At 32.6% G+C, this 24,040-nt stretch overlaps 1 protein-coding gene across 1 annotated transcript; it reads right to left on the bottom strand.

The window, feature by feature from the left end:
* Positions 1-1,752: 1,752 nt before the first annotated feature.
* Positions 1,753-21,009, bottom strand: LOC130219932 (overexpressed in colon carcinoma 1 protein homolog). Its single transcript, XM_056452442.1, is given in 6 exon segments — positions 1,753-2,346; positions 7,335-7,417; positions 7,508-7,543; positions 12,717-12,741; positions 20,810-20,873; positions 20,875-21,009. Coding segments are annotated over 6 exon segments (282 nt in total). The 5' UTR covers positions 20,944-21,009; the 3' UTR covers positions 1,753-2,341.
* Between the last annotated feature and the right edge of the window lie 3,031 nt (positions 21,010-24,040).

Consider the following 24,040-nt stretch of genomic DNA (forward strand, 5'->3'; position numbering starts at 1 on the left):
ATCGTGTTATTTCTTTCTTTTTTCATGTGCACCTTACAAAAAGGGAAAAAAAGTTTATGGGGCCGATCACACCGAACGCACCTTTACGTTCCAAAAACGCGAGGCATGCCGCACTGCCTTTTTTGTTGACAAGAATAAAAGAAGTGCGGTGCACTTTTTTATGTTGCTAGGCAATGACTGAATCAGCTGGGCATTGTGCGAGTGTTGCTGTTGATATTAATTATAGGTGGGCATAGATAATTTTTTAAAATCTAGATTAATCTCACTGTAATATTGGAATTAATCTAGATTAAAATGGCTCATTTGAATTCTGCCGAAGGCGTTCAGAATATATGTGCTACCCAAATAATGACATCAAAATGCATCACAAACTGCTTAAGAAACTGTTCAACTATGATAATTGGTGATGAAAATAAATGATGTTCAATAAGATGTACTTGTGTTTACTAACTGTTTATTCAGTTAAATATAAATTTTGAACTGTAGGCCTACATAAGCTCCAAACAGTGATTTTTGATTACCTTAATCCGACTAAAGTCATAACTGAACTAAACAGAAATAGAATTAAGACATGTGGAGTGCATATATTAGTGGCATTATTGAAGTAAACACCACAATCAAACTATTACCGTCATGTAGGACTTTTCACCATATTTTCCAACAAGATCCACACACGTGGCTGTCAGTAAAGGACCGCACACACACACACATTGCGAAATGCGGACGTTTTTTCTTTCCATTTGGTGTGTGTTATTAAATTCCATAACACTCTCACCAGTCCTTACTCCTTATTTGCATCTAATACCGAAGTTTGTCACGGGGGCATGGATGAAATGTTCATGAGTGAATGTGAAACTGCCGAACTGCAGTTAAAGTCACCCAAAATTACAGGAAACTTTAACATGAAAGCACTTCACGTAAACACCTTAATTATATTATTGTCTATTAAGGCAAATAAATAGACTACAGATGACCATGTAAGCGTAGTCAGTGGTGTCTTCGAAGTAAGTGAAAGATCCAGAAGGGCATGCTGCTGATTTGATTCACAAGGTTACATTTTTGTCAGACGGCTCACCGGTTTGACTTTCATTCACCGTCATTCATTTTAAAAAGCACCTGGTCCATTTTATTTGTAAATGTTTTACTTGAATGCATAAACTCTACAGGTGCCTGATAGTTAGATGTGGAGCTAACATTAATCAGATTCACTCTAGTGAACTGCGTCCATGTTAGCACGTCACATTTGATGTGGTAATTTCACAGTAGGAATACACACAGTGTAGTCCACCACCGATTCATTCTCACCACCTACAGTGCAATTCGGCCAGGTATACATCCGTGCTAAAATATCAAGGTGAAAGTCATCATGGCTTGCGTAGGTTAGACCCAGCTCCCAACCCAACTTTGAGAATAGATTAACAGCGATATTTTTTTTTAATCGCCCAATAAAAGTCTCGCGTTAATGCCGATAACGGCCCACCACTAATATTAATATAATTGTAATATTTAATAATAGAGCAAGGCGTGCAAGGGCAAAAATGCGAGGCGCAGCAGGTGGTTAAAACACAAGGGCGCATAAGCAGCACGCAAAACGCTTGCAGCCGGTAGTAAACCATTCAAAAAAGGTGCCTTCAACGCAAAAGCGCGTTTGGTGTGATCGCCCCCTAGGGCTTTTTTTGTGAATGTAGATGCAAATAGACCATTTTTCCAGATTCCGTTTCTTAAAATCTCATACTTTTTAATATCATATACAGAATTCACATGAATCACTAAAAATTTTTATCGTACAATCGCAGGTTTTTATCCTGAAATAGAATAAATATAAGAACTCTTCCATTAGTAAATGCTAATACGCGTGTGTTAACTGTAACAGTGATGCGACTATCAAAGTGTATAAGAAAACTACAGTCTATATTCACATCGTATTTCCATGTAGTAGTCAACTCAACATCGCTAGTCATGTTAGTGCTAAACATTTTGACTACATTGTTATTCCCCGCCCCCAATACTTACACATATGTAAAATACAGCATTACTCTTCCTAACATATTTCTCTAAGAGAAAAAGCAGAGAGAATAGTCTGTTATTGCAGAGATGTACAGTTGATCGGGTCTCCAGATTTTGGGAAATGCCCTGCCGTGGTGAATCTCGGAGAAGTGAGAGGTCAGCGGTTACCACAGCAACAGTGCCTACATTCACAGTCACAATAATGCTCAGTGTTCCAAACACAACCCCTCTGTATGATGTCATGATGATGTCATCCTGTTTGGGTCCCAAAATCAGCTCCATCCTTGAATATCCATTGTAAATCCCATCTGATATTTATAGCTTTGATCTGCTTTCACTCTGAAGAAGAAGAAGAAGCAGGAAGCTGTTGGTGTTTATTATCCAACATGAGCAATCTTGACATTTACATTTCGTTTGAGCTTCAACAGACGGCGCTAATTGAAAGACTCGTGTAATAAAGTGTGTGTCTGCCTTCTCTGGAGAGCTTTAACTAAGTTATTAGGAAGAAGGTGACGGGTCACACACACACACAACACACACACATTTTTTGCAGACGAGACTCTTATCAGAAAATCTGCTCAACATACACCTGCTGTTCACACACGTGCAAAATAAATAAGCTAATGGTCTGGTCTGGGTTGTTTTATCTGAGGGTCTGCGGTAAACATCTGTTGACTAGCACAGAAAATGAGGGCATCAATCAGCAATATGGAAAAATTAATAATAAATGCATGATGTATGGAGGAGTTTTGCTGATGTATTGATTGTTGAAGTATTACAAATGTAAATATGGTATGAGTCTCTGAAAATGACTTAAAACATTAGCAAAGTGCTAAATTGCTAACAAAATGTTAAGAAAAATAGCCCTAAACATAAATGTTAAATATGTTAGCAACGTATTAAAAGTTAGCAAGGTGTTATGCTAATTTGTGTTAGTATGTCGTTAACATTAACAATTTAAATCACATTAACAGTGTGCTAAAACATGTTAGCAGCATGCTAAATCTTCAAAAACATGCTAGAATCATGTTAATTCATGCTAGTAATGTTAAATCTACATTGTGTACTACAAATACGGTATACTAAGTCTTTCTTTTAAGAAAAAGACAATGCTGCATTAATATGTAAACCACGTTTGTACAAGTGTCTTTGATTTGAAATCTAGTTGCTAAATTAAATATAGTTCATGCTACACTAAAGTACGACCATAAACATGCTAGGTAAATTATGAGACTTTAGAATACTGAATGTGACTCACTATTAGCAAAATATCAATTTGTCAACCAAATGCTAAGCAAAATAGCATAACATTTAAAATGTTTAAGCAGCTAAAGGTTAGCAACATGTCAGCAATACGTCAAAACAACTTGCTAATTCGTGTTAACAATAGCATAGTGTCAATATTAACTTAATAAAACACATTAGCCATGTACTAAAACATGCTAATGAAATACTAATTAATTGTAGCATCATATTAAAGTTAAAATATCATTAAAAACATTATAAAACACTTTAGCATTGTTAAAACAAGATGTTCATTTGTGTTAACAATGACATAGTAAAACATGTTAGTCATGTAATAATGCAAAATGAAAATTCATTATAGCAACATACTAAAAGCTATATGTTAAAACAACATGCTCATTCATGTTAACAATACCATAGTGTTAAAATTTGCATATTTAAAACATGTGAGCCATGTACTTAAACATGCAAAAGAAATGTTAATTAAATATGGCAGCATATTAAAAGTTAGCAACATGTTAAAACATGTTAGCAGTATGGTAAAACAAGATGCTCATTCATGCTAACAATAACATTGTGTTTACATTAACACAGTAAAACATGTTGGCCATGTGTTCATTCCGCTGTGGCGACCCCAGAATATTAAAGGGACTATGCCGAAAAGAAAATGAATGAATGTGAGCCATGTACTAAAACATGCTATCAAAAATGTTAATTTATTATAGCAACGTACGAAAAGTTAGCAATAGGTTATAACATGTTAGCAAAATGTTAAAACAACATGCTCATTTGTGTTAACAATAGCATAGTTTTAACATTAACATTGTAAAACATGTTAGCCGTGTACTAAAACATGCTAGCTTGAAACAAGTCTCCTGGCCTGGGTTCTTTAATTTTCAACACTAACAAAATGCTAATTCATTATAGTAACTTACTAAAAGGTAGCAATGTGTTAAAACATGTTAGCAATATGTTAAAACAACATGTTCATTCTTGTTAACAATAGCATAGTGTTAGCATTAACATATAGTAAAACATATGAGCCATCTACCAGAACATGCTAAAGAACTGCTAATTAATTATAGCAGCATATTAAAAGTTAGCAACATGTTAAAACATGCTAGCATTATGTTAAAACAAGTAGCTCGTTCATGTTCACAATAGCATAGTGCTAACATTAACATAGTAAAACATGTTAGCCATGTACTAAAACATGCTAGCAAAATGCTAATTGATTATAGCATCATAATAAAAGTTAGCAATATGTTAAAACAAGATGCTCATTCATGTTAACAATAGCATAGTTTTAACATTAACGTTGTAAAACATGTTAACCATGTACTTTAACATGCTAGCAAAATGCTAATTAATTATAGCAGCATATTAAAAGTTAGCAACATGTTAAAACATGTCAGTATTATGTTAAAACAAGAAGCTCAGTCATGTTATCAATAACATTGTGTTTACATTAACATAGTAAAACATGTTAGCCATGTACTTTAACATGCTAGCAAAATGCTAATTAATTATAGCAGCATATTAAATGTTAGCAACATGTTAAAACATGTAAGCAGTATGTTAAAACAACAAGGTTATTCGTGTTAACAATAGCATAGTGCTAACAGCAAAATATGTTAGCTATGTACTAAAACATGCTAGCAAAATGCTTATTCATGATAGCAGCATATTAAAAGTTAGCAACATGTTAAAACCTGTTAGCATTGTTAAAACAAAATGCTCATTCGTGTTAACATTAACATAGTAAAACATGATAGAAATGCTAATTCATTATAGCAACATGCTAAAGATTTTTTCCTTAAAAAATGTTGCAAATAATGTTGTTTCTTGCACACACTAATAGTTTCACTTTGTAAGATACATGAAGAGCCATATATTAATTTAGTTTGGCCTGTTTGTGTGTGTTTTTTTTACTCTTAAGGTGCCGCTGACTTTACCATGGATTTTACTACAGTTTCAGCTCTAAATGATCTTTAATGCTCTACTGAATAAAGTCACCTACATCTTGGATGAGCTGACGGTGAGTAAATAAACAGCAAATCTGATTTTTTTGTGCGCCGTCTCTTTAAGAAGACTGATGAATGCATTCATTTGCTTTTACAGACACTCCGAGACCCTTCAGATCCATTTTTTTCCCCTGGTAATGATGTGATCCTGCGTGAAGTCTCTCTCTCTGGAGTCGTGCGGTAATGTTGTGCTGTGTAATCTAAATGTAATACCGCAGTCTGTTGCTCTGGCAAACACAGGGTTATTATGGGTAATCAGTCCAGCCATTACAGCCCTTCATCACGACCGCATTGTCGTGAGAACTTTTACCATCCTTTTTTTTTCTAACATGCATTATAACCTGAAGGGTAATTTACACATATTAGTTGTTATATGCTGATGTCTGTTAATGTATGTGGCTGAATAATAGAGACGCCAATGTCTTTTCAGAGAAATAATGATTTCATTTGCACTCTATTCATCAGAGCAGAGCTTCTGAAGTCTGAGATTATACAGTGGTTGATTAGGGATGTCGACTTTTCCACCAGGAAACATTTATACTATTTAAATCAAGTTGAATCGAAAGATAATAGGTACTTACAGTTGAAGGCAGAATTATTAGCAGAAAAATTTGATTTTTTTTCTTTTTGTAAATATTTCCCAAATGATGTTTAACAGAGTAAGGAAATTTTCACAGTATGTCTGATAATATTTTTTCTTCTGGAGAAAGTCTTATTTGTTTTATTCCGGCTAGAATAAAAGCAGTTTTTATTTTTTTAAAAACCATTTTAAGGTCAAAATTATTTTTATTTGATGGTCTACAGAACAAACCATCGTTATACCATAACTTGCCTAATTACCCTAACCTGCCTAGTTAACCTAATTAACCCAGTTAAGCCTTTAAATGTCACTTTAAGCTGTATAGAAGTGTCTTGAAAAAGATCTAGTCAAATATTATTTACTGTCATCATGGCAAAGATAAAATAAATAAGTTATTAGAAATGAGTTAAAACTATTATGTTTAAAAATGTGTTGAAAAAATCTGCTCTCTGTTAAACAGAAATTGGGGGGTTAATAATTCAGGGGGGCTAAACATTCTGATTTCAACTGTATATGAAATAAATAAATAAATAAATTTTATATATATTTATATATATATACATACATACATACACACACACACACACACACACACACACACACAGTTGAAGTCAGAATTATTAGCCCCCCTTTGAATTTTTGTTTCTTTTTTAAATATTTGCCAAATGATGTTTAACAGAGCAAGGAAATTTTCACAGTATGTCTGATAATATTTTTTCTTCTGGAGAAAGTCTTATTTGTTTTATTTCGGCTAGAATAAAAGCAGTTTTTAATTTTTTTAAACCATTTTAAGGTCAACATTATTAGCCCCTTTAAGCTAATTTGTTTTCGATAGTCTACAGAACAAACCATCGTTATACAATAACTTGTCTAATTACCCTAACCTGCCTAGTTAACCTAATTAACCTAGTTAAGCCTTTAAATGTCACTTTAAGCTGTATAGAAGTATCTTGAAAATATCTAGTCAAATATTATTTACTGTCATCATGGCAAAGATAAAATAAATCAGTTATTAGAGATGAGTTATTAAAACTATTATGTTCAGAAATGTGTTGAAAAAAAATCTTCTCTCTGTTAAACAGAAATTGGGGAAAAAAATAAACAAGGGGCTAATAATTCTGACTTCAACTGTGTGTGTGTGTGTATATATATATATATATATATATATATATATATATATATATATATATATATATATATAGCTTTTAATATTGAATAATTTATTAAATTACAGCACAACACACAAAAAATATATATAATATGTAATTAGTAAGTAAAATGTATATATAACAGTGCATTTTAGATTAATTAAACTATAAATGATATAATTAAAATGTTAAATTATAATAATTATGACATGGACACTTTGCTTACCATTTAGGCTGATGAAAAACCAAAAAAAAAAAAACAACAAAAAAAAAACAGCATATACTGTCATTCCTGTTCTTTCGTTATTAATCTGTGAATGTGTTGTTCACCTTTGCGTGTGGATTTGGACTGACTGGCAGCGACTGCGGTCAGATCAGCAGGAAGACCCACATACACTCCTCCATAGTTCCTGCTCAAAACACATTCAGCTCCTCGTTATCATCATTATCACTGTTCACATGCACATCATTATCATATTCATAATTATACAGCTCTGGCTAACCTCCGCTTCTCGTCGTCCGGCGAAGGCTCTTCTGTCCTGCAGAAAGACAAGATGGAGAGTGTCTCTGATTGACAAAAGTCCCTCAAATAACAGTTTATGCTCTCTTTTTTGTGTATTTCTCTTTTTTGACTGTACTGTTTGCTCTGATGGGTTGTTTACATTCGAGTTGGGTCAAATATAGGTTGTTTTCACATGACATCATTGATGATGTGCAAAATTCAGATGGAGGGCAGGAAATGATTATTCTACATAGGAATCGCTATCAGAACATCAGAATGGTTCTGTTTTCTGTTGTTTAATTGTTTAAATCGGCCAAAATAAGAAATGTCGAACAGCTTTTATAAAACTCCATAAGTTTCTGTTCATAAAGGGGACGGGGGGACGTGGGGGGGGGGTTCAAGAAAATGGCTGAAAACGGAAGAGAAGGCGGCATGTTATCAACATTTTTTTCAATACGTCCATGTTTACAAACTTTTTTGAACGCGATAATTCGTTTGACAGCAGCAAAAAAGATTATATACAGGCTTATCTATGTGATTAAATAAATAAAAAAAACAGATACAAACACCACCACACTTATACAATATCCAGGAGAATGTAAATAACGTACCCTGCCATGTAATCGCTGCAATGAAATCTCTGTGTTGTTTTGCAATAATCCATGTCTATACTGGCGTTTCGGCAGAATAAACAACCGTAACGTGAACGTCGAGATGCGCAGCAGTGGTGAATGTTTGTTGATGGTAAGTTCATCGACCGAACAGAAAAGAAATGCAAACCTTACGACAAAACTAGCCGGTTATTACAAAATATTACAAAATAAATAAATAATAATGTAGACTATGCATCCACGCATTTGTATGCTTTCATCTGTTATATGTCTGGAAGATATCCGGATGGGGAAAAACTATAGTAATTAATAACAAACATGTTTTTGAAGCACACAGTAAAGTGCATAATGTGTACAACTCTTTGTGAATGAATAATACAGAATACTGTAGCGTTGTAAACTGATCAATTGTAATACTATAAAGTCATAGGCGGTGTGTGTGTAAGGCTGGGGAAGGCTTAGCCTCCCCCTGGCTAGAGACCACAGAGATAGCAGCAAAGAGAAAAACTGCATTGAAAACGTAACGGGTGTAAGGCGGAATATGATGTTGATGATTAACAGAACACTTTAGTTTTTGTAAGTGTGTCAATCAAATTTAAAGCCCACATACGCACAAAAATGGAACTGTCCATCGTTCCAGATCGTTTGGAGTACTCGTTTTACATTTCTGGTCTGAAAAATATAACAGGACATGTTGATCTTTTTTGCAGTGTTGGGGAAAAGTAATAGGTCTACATTACAATCTAAAGTCACTTAAAAGTAGCTAAATGTGTTGCTTAATTATTAGTAATGTGAAAGTGTGTGTTATTTATTTATATGTGATTGTTAAGAGTAGTAACTGCTTATTAATTAAGCATAAACTTAATTTTTCATAAATGGCCATGATTCAGTATATTTTACTTTACTTTATTTCATCAAATGTAGGCCTGTAGATTATTTGGTTACTTTTGAAACTCCATTCTTCACTCGTCATCATTACTGATCTGTATGCCCCACCTCGTTTTCTACAGGGGTGATTTAATGCGGCATAAAGTCAAGATTTTTAATTATGTTTTAATTTGTATTTTGAAATAAGATAAATCTAATTTAATCAAACAATTACTCATGCTAGTTAATGGCTACTGGATCACCTTTACTCTGCAATGGTTGCCTCTAATTTAATTTCTAATAACTTTACCACAGCCCGAGATAATGCAAATAAACACCTAGTTGTCATATTTTCATGGTCTTTTTTTGTTGTTTCTAGTTTAAAAAAAAAAAAAATTCAGTATCCGAATCACAGTTTAAAAATGATTATATTTATATATTTATTGCTGAATTACAAGTTCAGTTTTCGATTGGCTTCGTGACAAAGTGAATGATTTCGGATTCTTGACACATTTTTGCAATTAATTAATTAATTTATTTTATTTAAAGGGTTGGATATTCAAAATTGTCACTCGATAAATCAATTACTATATTACCAGAGATCATTTGTTGAATATAATAGACGTTAGGCGGTGCTTTTGTTGAAACCTCTTCTTGGTCAGTCGCAAATCTTTTTAAATGCATTAAAGGGCAGCGCATATCTTAGCCTTACCTTAGAGTTTGTTCACCCTCTGCCTATGTGTAACGTTAGTGTAAACTGTGGAGCATTGTGTATAATAAAAGCGTAGAGAACTGAAGCATATTGAATAATTTGTTTATTACTACAGTTGTGTTGTACCACAGCAACAATATAATTACGACAGTTTAATTCAAGTAATTATCTATAGAATGCCTCCAAACACTGTAGTATTTACTATAGTATCTTTTCATGTAACGTAATGGCTTATACAGCATCTACCGCCTCGATGACAGGCAAATATATTTTAGTTCAGTAGAAAACTCATGATATAAGGATCATGCTTAACGTATGTGATTTTTTTTTTCTATTTAAATCTCCTTTAAAATATGGTATAAATCACAAAAGTATGGACTTTCCTCGATGTCTCATTTAGTTTTTTACTTCCTGCCCATCTGAATTTCGCACACCACCAGAACCATATGATTGCAAACAACCTATAGTATGCATTTATTTTCATTTTCAAAATTTCCTATAATATTTTTTCCTCTGGAGAAAGTCTTATTTGTTTTATTTCAGCTAGAATAAAAGCAGTTTTTCAATATTATTAGCCCCCTTAAGCAATATTTCGTTTCGATTGTCTACAGAACAAACTATCGCTATACAATGACTTGCCTAATTACCCTAACTTACCTAATTAAGCCTTTAAATGTCACTTAAAGCTGAATACCAGTATCTGTCTAGTAAAAAATGCTGAAGTGTGTGACAGCGTGTTTATTTGTGTGTGGAAAAGCATTGAATGTTCCACACGCTGAGCATGTATTCAGCTCCACGCCAACAGAAGACTAGATCTGCATAAATAAACACACTGAGGCGTTTTTCCAGTGTGGGTCGCCTGTCATCTGCTGCGGCTGATGCTGAAGGGGGAGATGCTTTTTGATTGGCTAGTTTGTGTTCGGGCCCTCGGGGGCCCATCGAGACCACAGGAGCTGCAGAGTGCTTTGCTGGAATAGGGCGATTGATTGAGTCATGTGTTTGTGCATGTGGTCGAGTGTGTGTGGCATATCAGGACACAAACTTGTATAGTGACATATGTATGACACAGGCTTTACAAGTAGAAGATGACAGTATTTTTCAACAGGCTTATAAATCATACAGAATGAGTTTTTTTTTTTTTTTAGGAAGTAAAAATGCACAGTGCTCTGTGAGATTTGGGTTTAGGGGTCGGGTTGGAAAGAGCTGCTAGTCTAAACTATGTTTAAGTTTGTTTAAACTTATTTTAAGTCTGCTTGAACCGGAAGCTGCGACCATTTTTTCCATGTATTGTGACGCAGTTCCTAGAGAAACAGAATATTAAATGAGAAAACAGTGGGTGTGGCTTGTTTTTCTACTGCAAGCTGATTGGATGTAGTAAAGTAGGTGTTTCATTCAGAAAGATCTGGAAAAGAGCTTCAGAGCAAGTTGTTACAACCTAACAGACTCCTCCTCCTCACCATTTCTGTTTGTTGTCAAAACTGACAGTTAAAAGGGCGTGGTTAAGTATGTTAGCCACGCCCAATACCTCAGAAAATTGTACAATTTAACTGAAAACAAACAGGAAGCGATTTTCAGCTTTAAATTAAAGATTATAAGGGCAAACTTTTTTTTTCTTAATGGCACACACAGATGAGTTGTTCACCACAATGTGAGCTAACAAAATCAATCTGGTTAGTTTTGATTTCATGTGGACTTTAAAATGAGTTGAAACAACATGATTCGTTAGGTTTTTTTTTGGGACAGCTTATTTGTTTTATGTTCAATCCACTTAAATTTGTAAAAATGATTAAGTTAACTTAATTGATTTGTGTTGGGACAATATGAAGAATTTGTGTGGAGCCCAGCATTTTTACAGCGTGTAGGGTGATAAAAAATACAGTTACAGTGTGAAAGCAATGGAAACCTATGGAATGTCCCCACAGTTCACAAAAACAAACCTGTGTGTGTGGAGGTTTGTGTTTGTTTTGTGTGTGTATGTGAGTGTTTACATTTGTGTTTGTGTGTATTTCAGTGAGTGTGTGCATGTGTATTTTTGTGTGAGAGATTGTGTCTGTGTGCGTGCATATGATTGTTTTCTAATAATTATGTAAATGTGTGTGTACTGTATGTGTTTGTGTGTGTTTTATGAGTATATTAATTAATAATCATTTTAATTAATTTCTAATAATTATGTAAACATAATTATGATTATTTGTGATTAATATATATTTGTTATTAATTATGATTATTATTATTTGTTTCTAGTTATGTAAATGTGATAATTATGATTATTTTATTATGATTAGCAATTAATTAATTATTATTCATTATGATTATTATTAATTATGATTATTTTCTAATAAATATGTAAATGTATGGGTGTGTACTGTGTGTGTGTGTGTTTATGAGTGTTAATAATAATTATGATTCATTTTAATTTTAATAATTATGTAAATGTGCTAATTATGCTTATTTAAATATGATTAATAATGAATTGTTATTAATTATGATTATTATTATTTGTAATAATTATATTAATGTGATAATTATTATTATTTTATTATGATTAATAATTAATTATTATTAATTTCTAATAATTATGTTAATGTGTGAGTGTGTTTTTATGAGTATGTTAATTGATAATTATGATTCATTTCTAATAATTATGTAAATGTGATAATTATGATTATTTAATAGTGATTAATAATTAATTGTTATTAAGTATGATTATGATTATTTTTTTATAATTATGTAAGTGTATGAATGTGTACTGTATGTGAGTGTGTGTTTGTGCATGTATGTTTGTGTGTGGTTTTAAGTATGTTAATCAATAATAATTATGATTAATTTTTAATAATTATGTAAAAATGTGAGTGTGTACTGTATGTGAGTATGTTTGTCTAATAATAACTATTTCTAATAATTATTGGTAATAATTATGATTCATTTCTGTCGGTCAGAGGGGGACAGACAGTCGTGACATTCATTCTCATATTGATGGAGATGGTGTGTTTGGATATGTTGTAAATTAATTAACTCACACATCTTTGGCCACCTCTGCAGGACCTGGAAAAGACAAAAAATAGGATTAAAGTCCAAATTCAACACCACATTGGTTTTATGATGTATTTATTGGTCTAAACTATGTTTTTATTAATGCTTCATTGATTTATCAGCCCACTTTTATTGGTTATTTTATTTTATTAGTTACCCACATGCACATATTTCTCAGTTCTCAAAAATTTATCCCTGGGAACATTTTCCCACTGAGCCCGTGTTGCATTTACACATTGCTACTCTCCGTTGATTTCGAAGTGCTTCATTTATCCTTCTTTGTAAGTCGCTCTGGATAAAAGCATCTGCTAAATGTAGTCACTGTAAATTAACTTTAGAAAAGCTTTTACTGCAAAAGTGTAGAATAGGGAGTCCAGCTCCATCAGAAAACACAGTAAACCACACCGAAGATCAACCATATAGACTCGCATTCTTTTTCTCTCTACTGATTGTCGAGGTCACAAGAGTAATGTTTGCAGGAGTTTTATTCAATCTGCAGTTCAGTTCTTTGCTCACAAATGTTCATTTGTGCGGTGTCTCTTAATTCACCCTTTAAGACAGAAAGCACAGTGGCGATTCTCAATGGCATCTGGCTTTTCTCAGTGCCTGGAGCCATCACTCCACTCTGTTTAGGCTCTTTGTTTTTGGTGGATTCAGTCTTTGCAGAGTAAATGGTGAACTTGAACTATCTGGGTGTGTTTTTTTGTTTTGTTTTTGCTCTGAGTTGAGAATCCAGGTCAGTTTTATCTGGTCAGGAAATGTATACAGGCAATCCTTCATCTTGAGATGCGCAGTACACAGAGTTATGTGCTGTTTTTGATATGAAGAAAATTTGAATATCTCAGTTGTGGTCTTCTCGTTTTTAAATGGCAGCTCATGTATAAAAAACAAATGGCTGTTCATTAACTCACTCTCTGGTCTTCCAAGATATACACTGTAAAAAATGCTGGGTTCCACACTATTACATCATGTTGTCCCAACACAAATCGATTTACTTAACGTAATAGTTTTTACAAACTGAACATAAAACAGTTAAAAAATCACCCCCCCCCCCCCCCACCTACCCCAAAAAATACCATAAAATAATTGGGTTGAGTCAACTAATTTAAAATAAGTAATCTGAACAAGCTTTGTTTCCATCCACCTATTTTTTATGCGCATTTTCGGTTGTCGAAACATGTGAATAACAGAGTAGGATAAACTTTTTAATTGATAAGAAAACTGCATAAACTATGGAGACACTTTTACTGAAGAAATTCCAGTGTGCGTATTAAAAAGTCATGTGATTTTGTGTGTCATGTAATGTTAAAAATGGGTGTGATGAACAGTATTAATGGACAAACCAGTTTACTTAAAAGAATCTGAACATTTTTAAAAGCGCTATGTAGGATATATTTATTGGCCATATCGGTATTTCTCAATAAATGCTTATTTTTAATGTTATTCTTTTCATCGACCTGATAAAAAGTTAATTATCGGCCAACAAAATCCTTATTTTAATGGTACTGTTATCAGCCCAATAAGATTATCAATTATTGGACAGTAAAGTCTGATTTTTAATGTTACTGTTTATATGCCTGATAAAAAAACTAAATTAATTAATGGCCAATAAATGCTTATTTTTTATTATCATTATTAGCCTAAATAGAGAATTATTTATTGGGAGATAAATGATGATTTTTAATGTTATCATTATTAGCCCAAAAAGATAATTATTAAGCTCATTTTAATATAATCATTATCGGCCCAATAAGAAATTTTATTATCAACCATAAATGTTTTTTATTTTATCATTATTGGTCAAATAAGAGAATTTATTTAAAAATGTATGCCTATTTTAATTTTATTGTTATCAGCCCAATAAGACAATTTATTATCGGCCGATAAATGCTGATTTTTTTTTTAAACATGTTATTGTTTATATCGGCCCAATAAGAGAATTAGCTATCAGCCAATATATGCTGATTATTAATATTATTGTTTATATCAGCCCAATAGGAGAATTAGTTATCGTCGATATATGTAGATTTGTAATACTATTTTTTTATATCGGCCGATATATGGTGATTTTTTTTGTTTTGTTTTTAATATTATTGTTTATATATCGGCCCAATAAGAGAATCAGTTATCGGCCGATATATGGTGATTTTTTTTTGTATTGTTTTTAATATTATTGTTTATATATCGGCCCAATAAGAGAATCAGTTATCGGCCGATATATGGTGATTTTTTTGTTTTTGTTTTGTTTTTAATATTATTGTTTATATATCGGCCCAATAAGAGCATCAGTTATCGGCCGATATATGGTGATTTTTTTTTTTTGTTTGTTTTGTTTTTAATATTATTGTTTATTTATAGGCCAAATAAGAGAATCAGTTATCGGCCGATATATAGAGATTTTTTTTTTGTTTTGTTTTTAATATTATTGTTTATATATAGGCCCAATAAGAGAATCAGTTATCGGCCGATATATGGTGATTTTTTTGTTTTGTTTTGTTTTAATATTATTGTTTATATATAGGCCCAATAGGAGAATCAGTTATCGGCCGATATATGGTGATTTTTTTTGTTTTTGTTTTTAATATTATTGTTTATATATAGGCCCAATAAGAGAATCAGTTATCGGCCGATATATGGTGATTTTTTTTTTTTATTTATTTTTTTTTTTAATATTATTGTTTATATATCGGCCCAATAAGAGAATCAGTTATCGGCCGATATTTGGTGATTTTTTTTTTTTTTTAATATTATTGTTTATATATAGGCCCAATAAGAGAATCAGTTATCGGCCGATATATGGTGATTTTTTTTTTTTGTTTTTAATATTATTGTTTATATATCGGCCCAATAAGAGAATCAGTTATCGGCCGATATATGGTGATTTTTTTTTGTTTTGTTTTTAATATTATTGTTTATATATAGGCCCAATAAGAGAATCAGTTATCGGCCGATATATGGTGATTTTTTTTTTTTATTTATTTATTTTTTTATATTATTGTTTATATATCGGCCCAATAAGAGAATCAGTTATCGGCCGATATTTGGTGATTTTTTTTTTTTTTGTTTTGTTTTTAATATTATTGTTTATATATCGGCCCAATAAGAGAATCAGTTATCGGCCGATATATGGTGATTTTTTTTTTTTTGTTTTGTTTTTAATATTATTGTTTATATATCGGCCCAATAAGAGAATCAGTTATCGGCCGATATATGGTGATTTTTTTTTGTTTTGTTTTTAATATTATTGTTTATATATCGGCCCAATAAGAGAATCAGTTATCGGCCGATGTATGGTGATTTTTTTTTTTTGTTTGTTTTGTTTTTAATATTATTGTTTATTTATAGGCCAAATAAGAGAATCAGTTATCGGCTGATATAGAGATTTTTTTTTTGTTTTGTTTTTAATATTATTGTTTATATATAGGCCCAATAAGAGAATCAGTTATCGGCCGATATATGGTGATTTTTTTGTTTTGTTTTGTTTTAATATTATTGTTTATATATAGGCCCAATAAGAGAATCAGTTATCGGCCGATATTTGGTGATTTTTTTTTTTTTTGTTTTGTTTTTAATATTATTGTTTATATATCGGCCCAATAAGAGAATCAGTTATCGGCCGATATATGGTGATTTTTTTTTTTTTATTTATTTATTTTTTTATATTATTGTTTATATATCGGCCCAATAAGAGAATCAGTTATCGGCCGATATTTGGTGATTTTTTTTTTGTTTGTTTTGTTTTTAATATTATTGTTTATATATCGGCCCAATAAGAGAATCAGTTATCGGCCGATATATGGTGATTTTTTTTTTTGTTTTGTTTTTAATATTATTGTTTATTTATCGGCCCAATAAGAGAATCAGTTATCGGCCGATATATGGTGATTTTTTTTTATTTTTTATTTTTTTTTTTTTTTTTTATATTATTGTTTATATATCGGCCCAATAAGAGAATCAGTTATCGGCCGATATTTGTGATTTTTTTTTTTTTTGTTTTGTTTTTAATATTATTGTTTATATATAGGCCCAATAAGAGAATCAGTTATCGGCCGATATATGGTGATTTTTTTTGTTTAGTTTTTAATATTATTGTTTATATATCGGCCCAATAAGAGAATCAGTTATCGGCCGATATATGGTGATTTTTTTTTTGTTTTGTTTTTAATATTATTGTTTATATATAGGCCCAATAAGAGAATCAGTTATCGGCCGATATATGGTGATTTTTTATTTTTTTTTTTTATTTTTTTATATTATTGTTTATATATCGGCCCAATAAGAGAATCAGTTATCGGCCGATATTTGGTGATTTTTTTGTTTTGTTTTGTTTTTAATATTATTGTTTATATATCGGCCCAATAAGAGAATCAGTTATCGGCCGATATATGGTGATTTTTTTTTTTGTTTTGTTTTTAATATTATTGTTTATATATCGGCCCAATAAGAGAATCAGTTATCGGCCGATATATGGTGATTTTTTTTGTTTTGTTTTTAATATTATTGTTTATATATCGGCCCAATAAGAGAATCAGTTATCGGCCGATATATGGTGATTTTTTATTTTTTATTTTATTTTATTTTTTTATTGTTTATATATCGGCCCAATAAGAGAATCAGTTATCGGCCGATATATGGTGATTTTTTTTTTGTTTTGTTTTTAATATTATTGTTTATATATCGGCCCAATAAGAGAATCAGTTATCGGCCGATATATGGTGATTTTTGTTTTTTTTTGTTTTTAATATTATTGTTTATATATAGGCCCAATAAGAGAATCAGTTATCGGCCGATATATGGTGATTTTTGTTTTTTTTTGTTTTTAATATTATTGTTTATATATAGGCCCAATAAGAGAATCAGTTATCGGCCGATATATGGTGATTTTTTTTTCATGTCATTTCGTGTCATGATTTTAGTTGAATGATTGAGTCATCAGTTATTCCAGCCTTCCTGCACAAATATAACACATTTGCATAATGGCAATCTATAATATTCATTGATAGCCAGCACAAACATCTATTTTGACCCTCAAATACTGTTGTAGATGAGGCCTGGAACATCCGAATTTTCGATAATCTTCTTTCCAAAAAAAAAAAAACTTTCAAAGGATGAGGACTCATACTGATACAGTAAAAAAGATGTGATCATTACTGTTGTGTTTACAAGTAAAGTGAAATTCAGAAATGGTAATAGTAATTTGGTTCTGACCAATCATAACAGTGGTGGCATCTAACCAATCAGTGAAGAGCAGACTCTGAAAGTTGGAGTTTTCAGACAGAGAAAAGAGCTGATACTACAGTTTATACTATGAGAAAATGAATGTTTTTTTGGCCTTGAATGGGTCTAATACCTATTGTAAGAGAATCCAAAACAAAACCAGCAGTCTTGAAAACAGCATATAGGCCATGAAACTAAATTCTGAGCATTATCTGAGCAATCAAATGTTCTTTTTGAGGCTCGAGTTCCTCTGTTTGGGTGTTTAGTGAGGGATGTTGCCACTTTGACACCTCGCCTGTCAATCATTCATCACTTTCTCTCTCTCACTCAAGGCTAATTCTATTTTAACCCAACTTCATTTTGTTTAGCTTGTTTCTGCATCGCAATGAGAAGCCAGTGATGCATTATAGAATCAAATTCACTTTTTTAGAAATCTATGCGCATTTAAATTCATTTGCTGACTTCAAATATATGAATCATCTCCAGCTGTTCTCACATCTCATATCTGACGACCATCAGGCTTGGTTATGGACAGTTATTACTCAAGTATTGCTTGTTCATATCTTATATCATAACAATTTTACAAATGTGCACAGCTGAAATTCAAGATCTCCGAGAGTTTAGATCTGAGAGGAATCTTTAGTTAGAGAAAATGATTAGTCGATTCTTCTTAATTTGCATATAAATTTGAGAGTAAACATTCTGAGAGCATTTTCGGAATGTCTTTATGAGCATTCTGAGAACATGAAGAGAAATTATTCTGAGATCGACATGTCTGGAATGTCCATATGATGTTTGTACTTCTCATTAGAAGACAACATTCAAATAATCTCATATTCCGAGCATCTTTAAGTGTTAGTACCTGAAGAATATTCTCATAACATATGAGAAAATCATCATTTCTGAACGTTGTATTTGTAAAGAGGGAAAATCTCTTGCCTCAACCGATTCAGAATGTCTTTTTGATGTTATCTGCACTTGATGAACATTTGAAGCCCTGAAATATATATATTTTTTTCATGATGTTGAGAGAAAACATTCCCAGAACATTTTCAAAATTTATACTTGAACATCAGCGTTCAAGTGGAGATTACATTTGAGAACGATTTCAGAATGTCCTTGCGTTTATTATACCTGAATGTTTTTATAACATCGATAAAAATCTCAGAACATCATTTAAAAGAATGCTGCTATGATGTCATATTTATGAAAGAAAACATTGTGAGAACATTTTCAGAATGTCCTCATTAGCCGCTGTTCTACTTGAACATCCTCATAAATATTGACAGAATGTTCTTACTAACAGTATGCTCAACATATTTTATGTTTGCTGAATGATAACCGTCATATAAATTACAAGTGTGTTCAAAGAATGCTATATTTTAAGGAGGCTAAAAATAAGGTTAGAATGATGTGCTAACGTTAACTGTGACCTTTCAAAAACATAACATCTGTTCACGCTTTTAGAACATACATTTGCTGACTGGGAATCAACCTCAGTTTTACAAATGTGCACAGCCGATAATCAAGATCTCTGAGTTTAGATCTGAGAGAAATCTCTAGGGAAAATGAGTAGTCGATTCTTTTTATTTTGCATATAAATTTGAGGGAAAACATTCTGAGAACATAAGGAGAAATTATTCTGAGATCGACATGTCTGGAATGTCCATATGATGTTTGTACTTCTCATTAGAAGACAACATTCAAATAATCTCATATTCCGAGCATCTTTAAGTGTTTGTTCCTGAAGAACGTTCTCATAACATCTGAGAAAATCATCATTTCTGAACGTTGTATTTGTAAGGAGGGAAAATCTCTTGGCTCAACAGATTCAGAATGTCTTTTTGATGTTACCTGCACTTGATGAACATTTGAAGCCCTGAAATATATATATTTTTTTCATGATGTTGGGAGGAAACATTCCAAGAACATTTTCAAAATTCATACTTGAAAATCAGCGTTTAAGTGGAGATTACATTTGAGAACAATTTCAGAATGTCCTTGCCTTTATTATACTTGAACGTTCTTACAACATTGATAAAAACCGAAGAACATTATTCAGAAGAATGCTGCTATGATGTCATATTTATGAAAGAAAACATTGTGAGAACATTTTCAGAATGTCCTCATTAGCCGCTGTTCTACTTGAACATCCTCATAAATATTGACAGAATGTTCTTACTAACAGTATGCTCAACATATTTTATGTTTGCTGAATAACAACCTTCGTGTAATTACAAGTGTATTATAATTATTTATTATAGAATGCTATATTTTAAGAAGGCTAATAATATAAGAATGATGTGCTAACGTTAACTGTGACCTTTCAAAAACATAACATCTGTTCACGCTTTTATTACATGCATTTTCTGACTGGGAATCAACCATAATTTTACAAATGCGGACAGCCGAAATTCAAGATCTCTGAGTTTAGATCTGAGAGGAATCTCTAGTCAGAGAAATTAATTAGTCGATTCTTCTCCCTTTGAAAAGCGAAAGCGCTTCTGTCACCGCCTTGTCCGAGAGAAACAATTTACATGCTAAACAGATCTCATTTGACTCGTCTTCATTTTTCCCTGCTCTCTCCTCATTAAGTCTACAAGCGCAGATCTGACCTGAATACGTATCAGACGCGAGGGACGGAATCTCCATGACCGATTTATTAGGCGTCAGATCCTTCACCTCCACATTCCTGCACATCCTCCCTCCTGCTACAATAACCGAGACTTTTTAATAGCCGGAATGAAATGTCTGAAGACAAACCGAGCGCTAAATCAGATGTCTGACTTCACCCGCGCACTCTTCCATTGATAAAGAGCGGTGCGCGTGTCAGTCGGTCGTGCACACGCGCTCGCTCACTTACCTCCGGCTGTCGTGCTCGTGGCGGAGGAATTTCCACATCCCATTTTGGCATGAACGCAGTTTTTTCGGTGTCTGCTGGAGAGGACGGATGAGGGGAGGACGACTATGATGTGATTCACGGGCTCCCTCTATCATTCTGCAGAGAGAGAGGGAGAGAGAGAGAGAGGGATGCTCGAGCCTCACATGACCGCCGCGCTTTTCCTCCACCCTGACAGGCTGCTGTGGAAACGGGGCGGAGGTGTGACTGTACTAGTTCAAGTCCGCGTGAAATCAAAATGTTCAATGTTTATTTAACTAGCGCATATTGTTGATGTTTTTGTGAACGTCAAACACGTGCAAGTTAGTCCACTGAAAATAAAAACTGTTTTGGTAATCCTTAAGTCTGAGCATTTGCTTACTCATTTGGACTAGCCATTATACTCTGATGACGTCAGTTTGACGGCTTCAGCAACAAAATTCTTAACCACGCCCCTCTTAATATTTTTGTGTTGGCACACTTAGAAACAGAGCGCTGAAGATGTCTCTAAACAATGACTTACCAAATTTGACTAACAGGTAAGATGGAAAAATCAGATGAAACATAACATAATAATAAAGTTTCAGCTCATTCATAATAGTGTCCTGTGATTCGTGTTTGGAACAAATCAGCTCATTCTCATGAATCAATGCACAGAAAACACCGAAAACCACGAAGAATGTGCGCATTTACGCCGTGCTTAATTTGCAAATGAATAATTTCTGGAAAAAAACGGGAAATAACAGTTACCGTGACTGATGAAATGATGAAATATTATTTAGGTAGGCCACTATAACATTATTTATTTTTGCAAAAATGCAACAGTCTAACAAATATAATATTTTATAGTCATTATTCATTTGTTTAATTTAAAATTAACCTCCCCTAATGAAACGGGTTGGCATAATGTTTAAAGCACACAAGATCATCCTCGATCAGTTGTGGGCTTTATTTATTTTTAATGTGTTTGAGTGCGAAAGTTTTACTCTTTGCCATGAAAGTCATCTGCTGCAGCTGACATTATTGCTGTGTGATTAATCTAACGTAAACACCCTTGGGGTCGCAATCCAATGGAAAAACATTGAAAGGCTGATAGCTTTTTATTTGCATTTTTTATGTAACAATGAACTACTATTTTTAACTTCTGTAGGTTATGATTAAAATATGGTCATTTTAATAGTTTAATAAAATTACTTTGACTTTTGGAAATCACCAAATGACCCCTTGTCATTGTCCCGCGACCCCCACTTTCTGAACCACTGCTTTAAACCAAGGTGACACTGCACTTTTTACCCCATAGACTTCCATTCATACGCATGCAAAAGCGATAGACTGGAAACGCAAGCTTGTGCGAGTTTCGCATGTCGCTGCTTTCTAAAGTTCAAGCTTGGTGAATTTTACCTGCGAAATCGCAGACCAATAGTAGAGAACATGACCTCTCTGTACAGTCATGTTAATTAGGGTGAAATAACTTACTTTATTGATGTCTAACCATTTTGTTTAATCCCACCCCTTTTCGCACAAAAAAAGACCAAATCATCATACTGAAATAAAAGTCTCAGCATCTTAAGGTGGAATTTATCTATTAGCAGAAAAATGTGTTTGAGCAAATTATTATACCAGATAAATACCTAGATAACAGTAAAAGCAAGAAATATATCAAATAAAATGTATAATAAAAATATATGATAAGAAATAAACATATTAATCTAATAGACTATAATATCTGGGAGATATTTGTGTAATAGTGAGTATACATCATCTTCAAGCTGAATAAGTATGCTTTTCATTGATGTATTGGTTTGTTAAGGTAGGACAATATTTAGCTAAGAACACATTTTTGAAATATCTAGAATTTGAGGCTTAAAAATCTAATTTTAAATCTAATATTTCACCTTTAAAATTGTCAGTTAAGTTTTTACCAATGCCAGTATGCCAGTAATCAAAGATTAAGTTTTGACATGTTTACGAGTGGAAATTTTCTGAATGTCTTCATGGAAGATGGTGTTTACTTAATATTTAACTGACTTTTGGCATAAAATAAAAATGAATCATTTCAATTCATAAAATGTTTTTGGCCATGTCACAAATATACTTATGCAACATAAAACTGGTTTTGTGGTCCAGGGACACATTTATAGAAATCATCGGTGTGCATTATAATGAATTTAAATAAATAACATATCAATAAAGTGAAAAAAGGCATTACAGTTAACTATGGGAGACTATATTTCATCATTTTAATATAGTATGAGGAACAACAATGTTGGATGTTGGCACTTAACCACATTGCCTGTCAATCATTAATCAATTTTTCTCTCACTTACGGCTAATTCTATTTTTAACCAAACGTCATGTCGTTTAGCTCCTTTCTGCATTTCAATGAGAAGCCAGTGAAGCACGATGAAATCAAATTCATCTGTGTGCATTTAAATTCATTAGCTGGCTTCTTTTTGGAGTCAGTTTTGTAGGGAGGCTTATCTTGTAAGCAACTGTAACTTATTCTGTCACACCGAAAATATAAAAAAACAGTACATTCATTTATTTATTAATTCTTTAATAAACCTGTAATGTGTTGTCGTGGTTAATTTTGGACTTTACATAATGCATCCAGCTCATAAATCCTGACCCGACTACAACATACCAGAAAAAAATGACACAGCACAAGCAGAAAGCCATTAAATAGAATGTCAGTATCAAACATCCCCACACACAAGAGTTCTTTCATTGTTTTTAGCCATAAATATCAGCCATTTGTGCTAAAATACATATCTGTTTTATAAGACTGTTTTATAAGACCGCTCAGTCAGTCCTGGAGAGTAAAACTGAACAAAAACACGCTAATTTCAATGCAAGAACTCTGTGGATCTTAAATATACCATTCAATTCATCTGTCTATTTAGTTCTTCATTCATACATTTACTTTCTATCCATATAGCTATATATTATATGGCTATGTGCTAGCAGAGTGTATGTTTGTCAGATAGAAGTTAGCAAATTTTCCCATCTACATAACACTTTAGCTTTTCTTATATCGTATCATATATGTTTTGAGTGTCACGTCGTTTTTGATTTTGTTGTATTATTATTATTAATGATGCTCATTCATGCATATTTTTGTAGCAGGGGAAAAAAAGCACTACATTTCCCAGGATGCCACACAAATGCACTTCCGGAACGCCATTGTCCAGGCGTACGCGGGGAAATGTAGTCCTA

Source organism: Danio aesculapii, chromosome 25 (assembly GCF_903798145.1).
Source record: "Danio aesculapii chromosome 25, fDanAes4.1, whole genome shotgun sequence".
Lineage (NCBI taxonomy): Eukaryota > Metazoa > Chordata > Actinopteri > Cypriniformes > Danionidae > Danio > Danio aesculapii.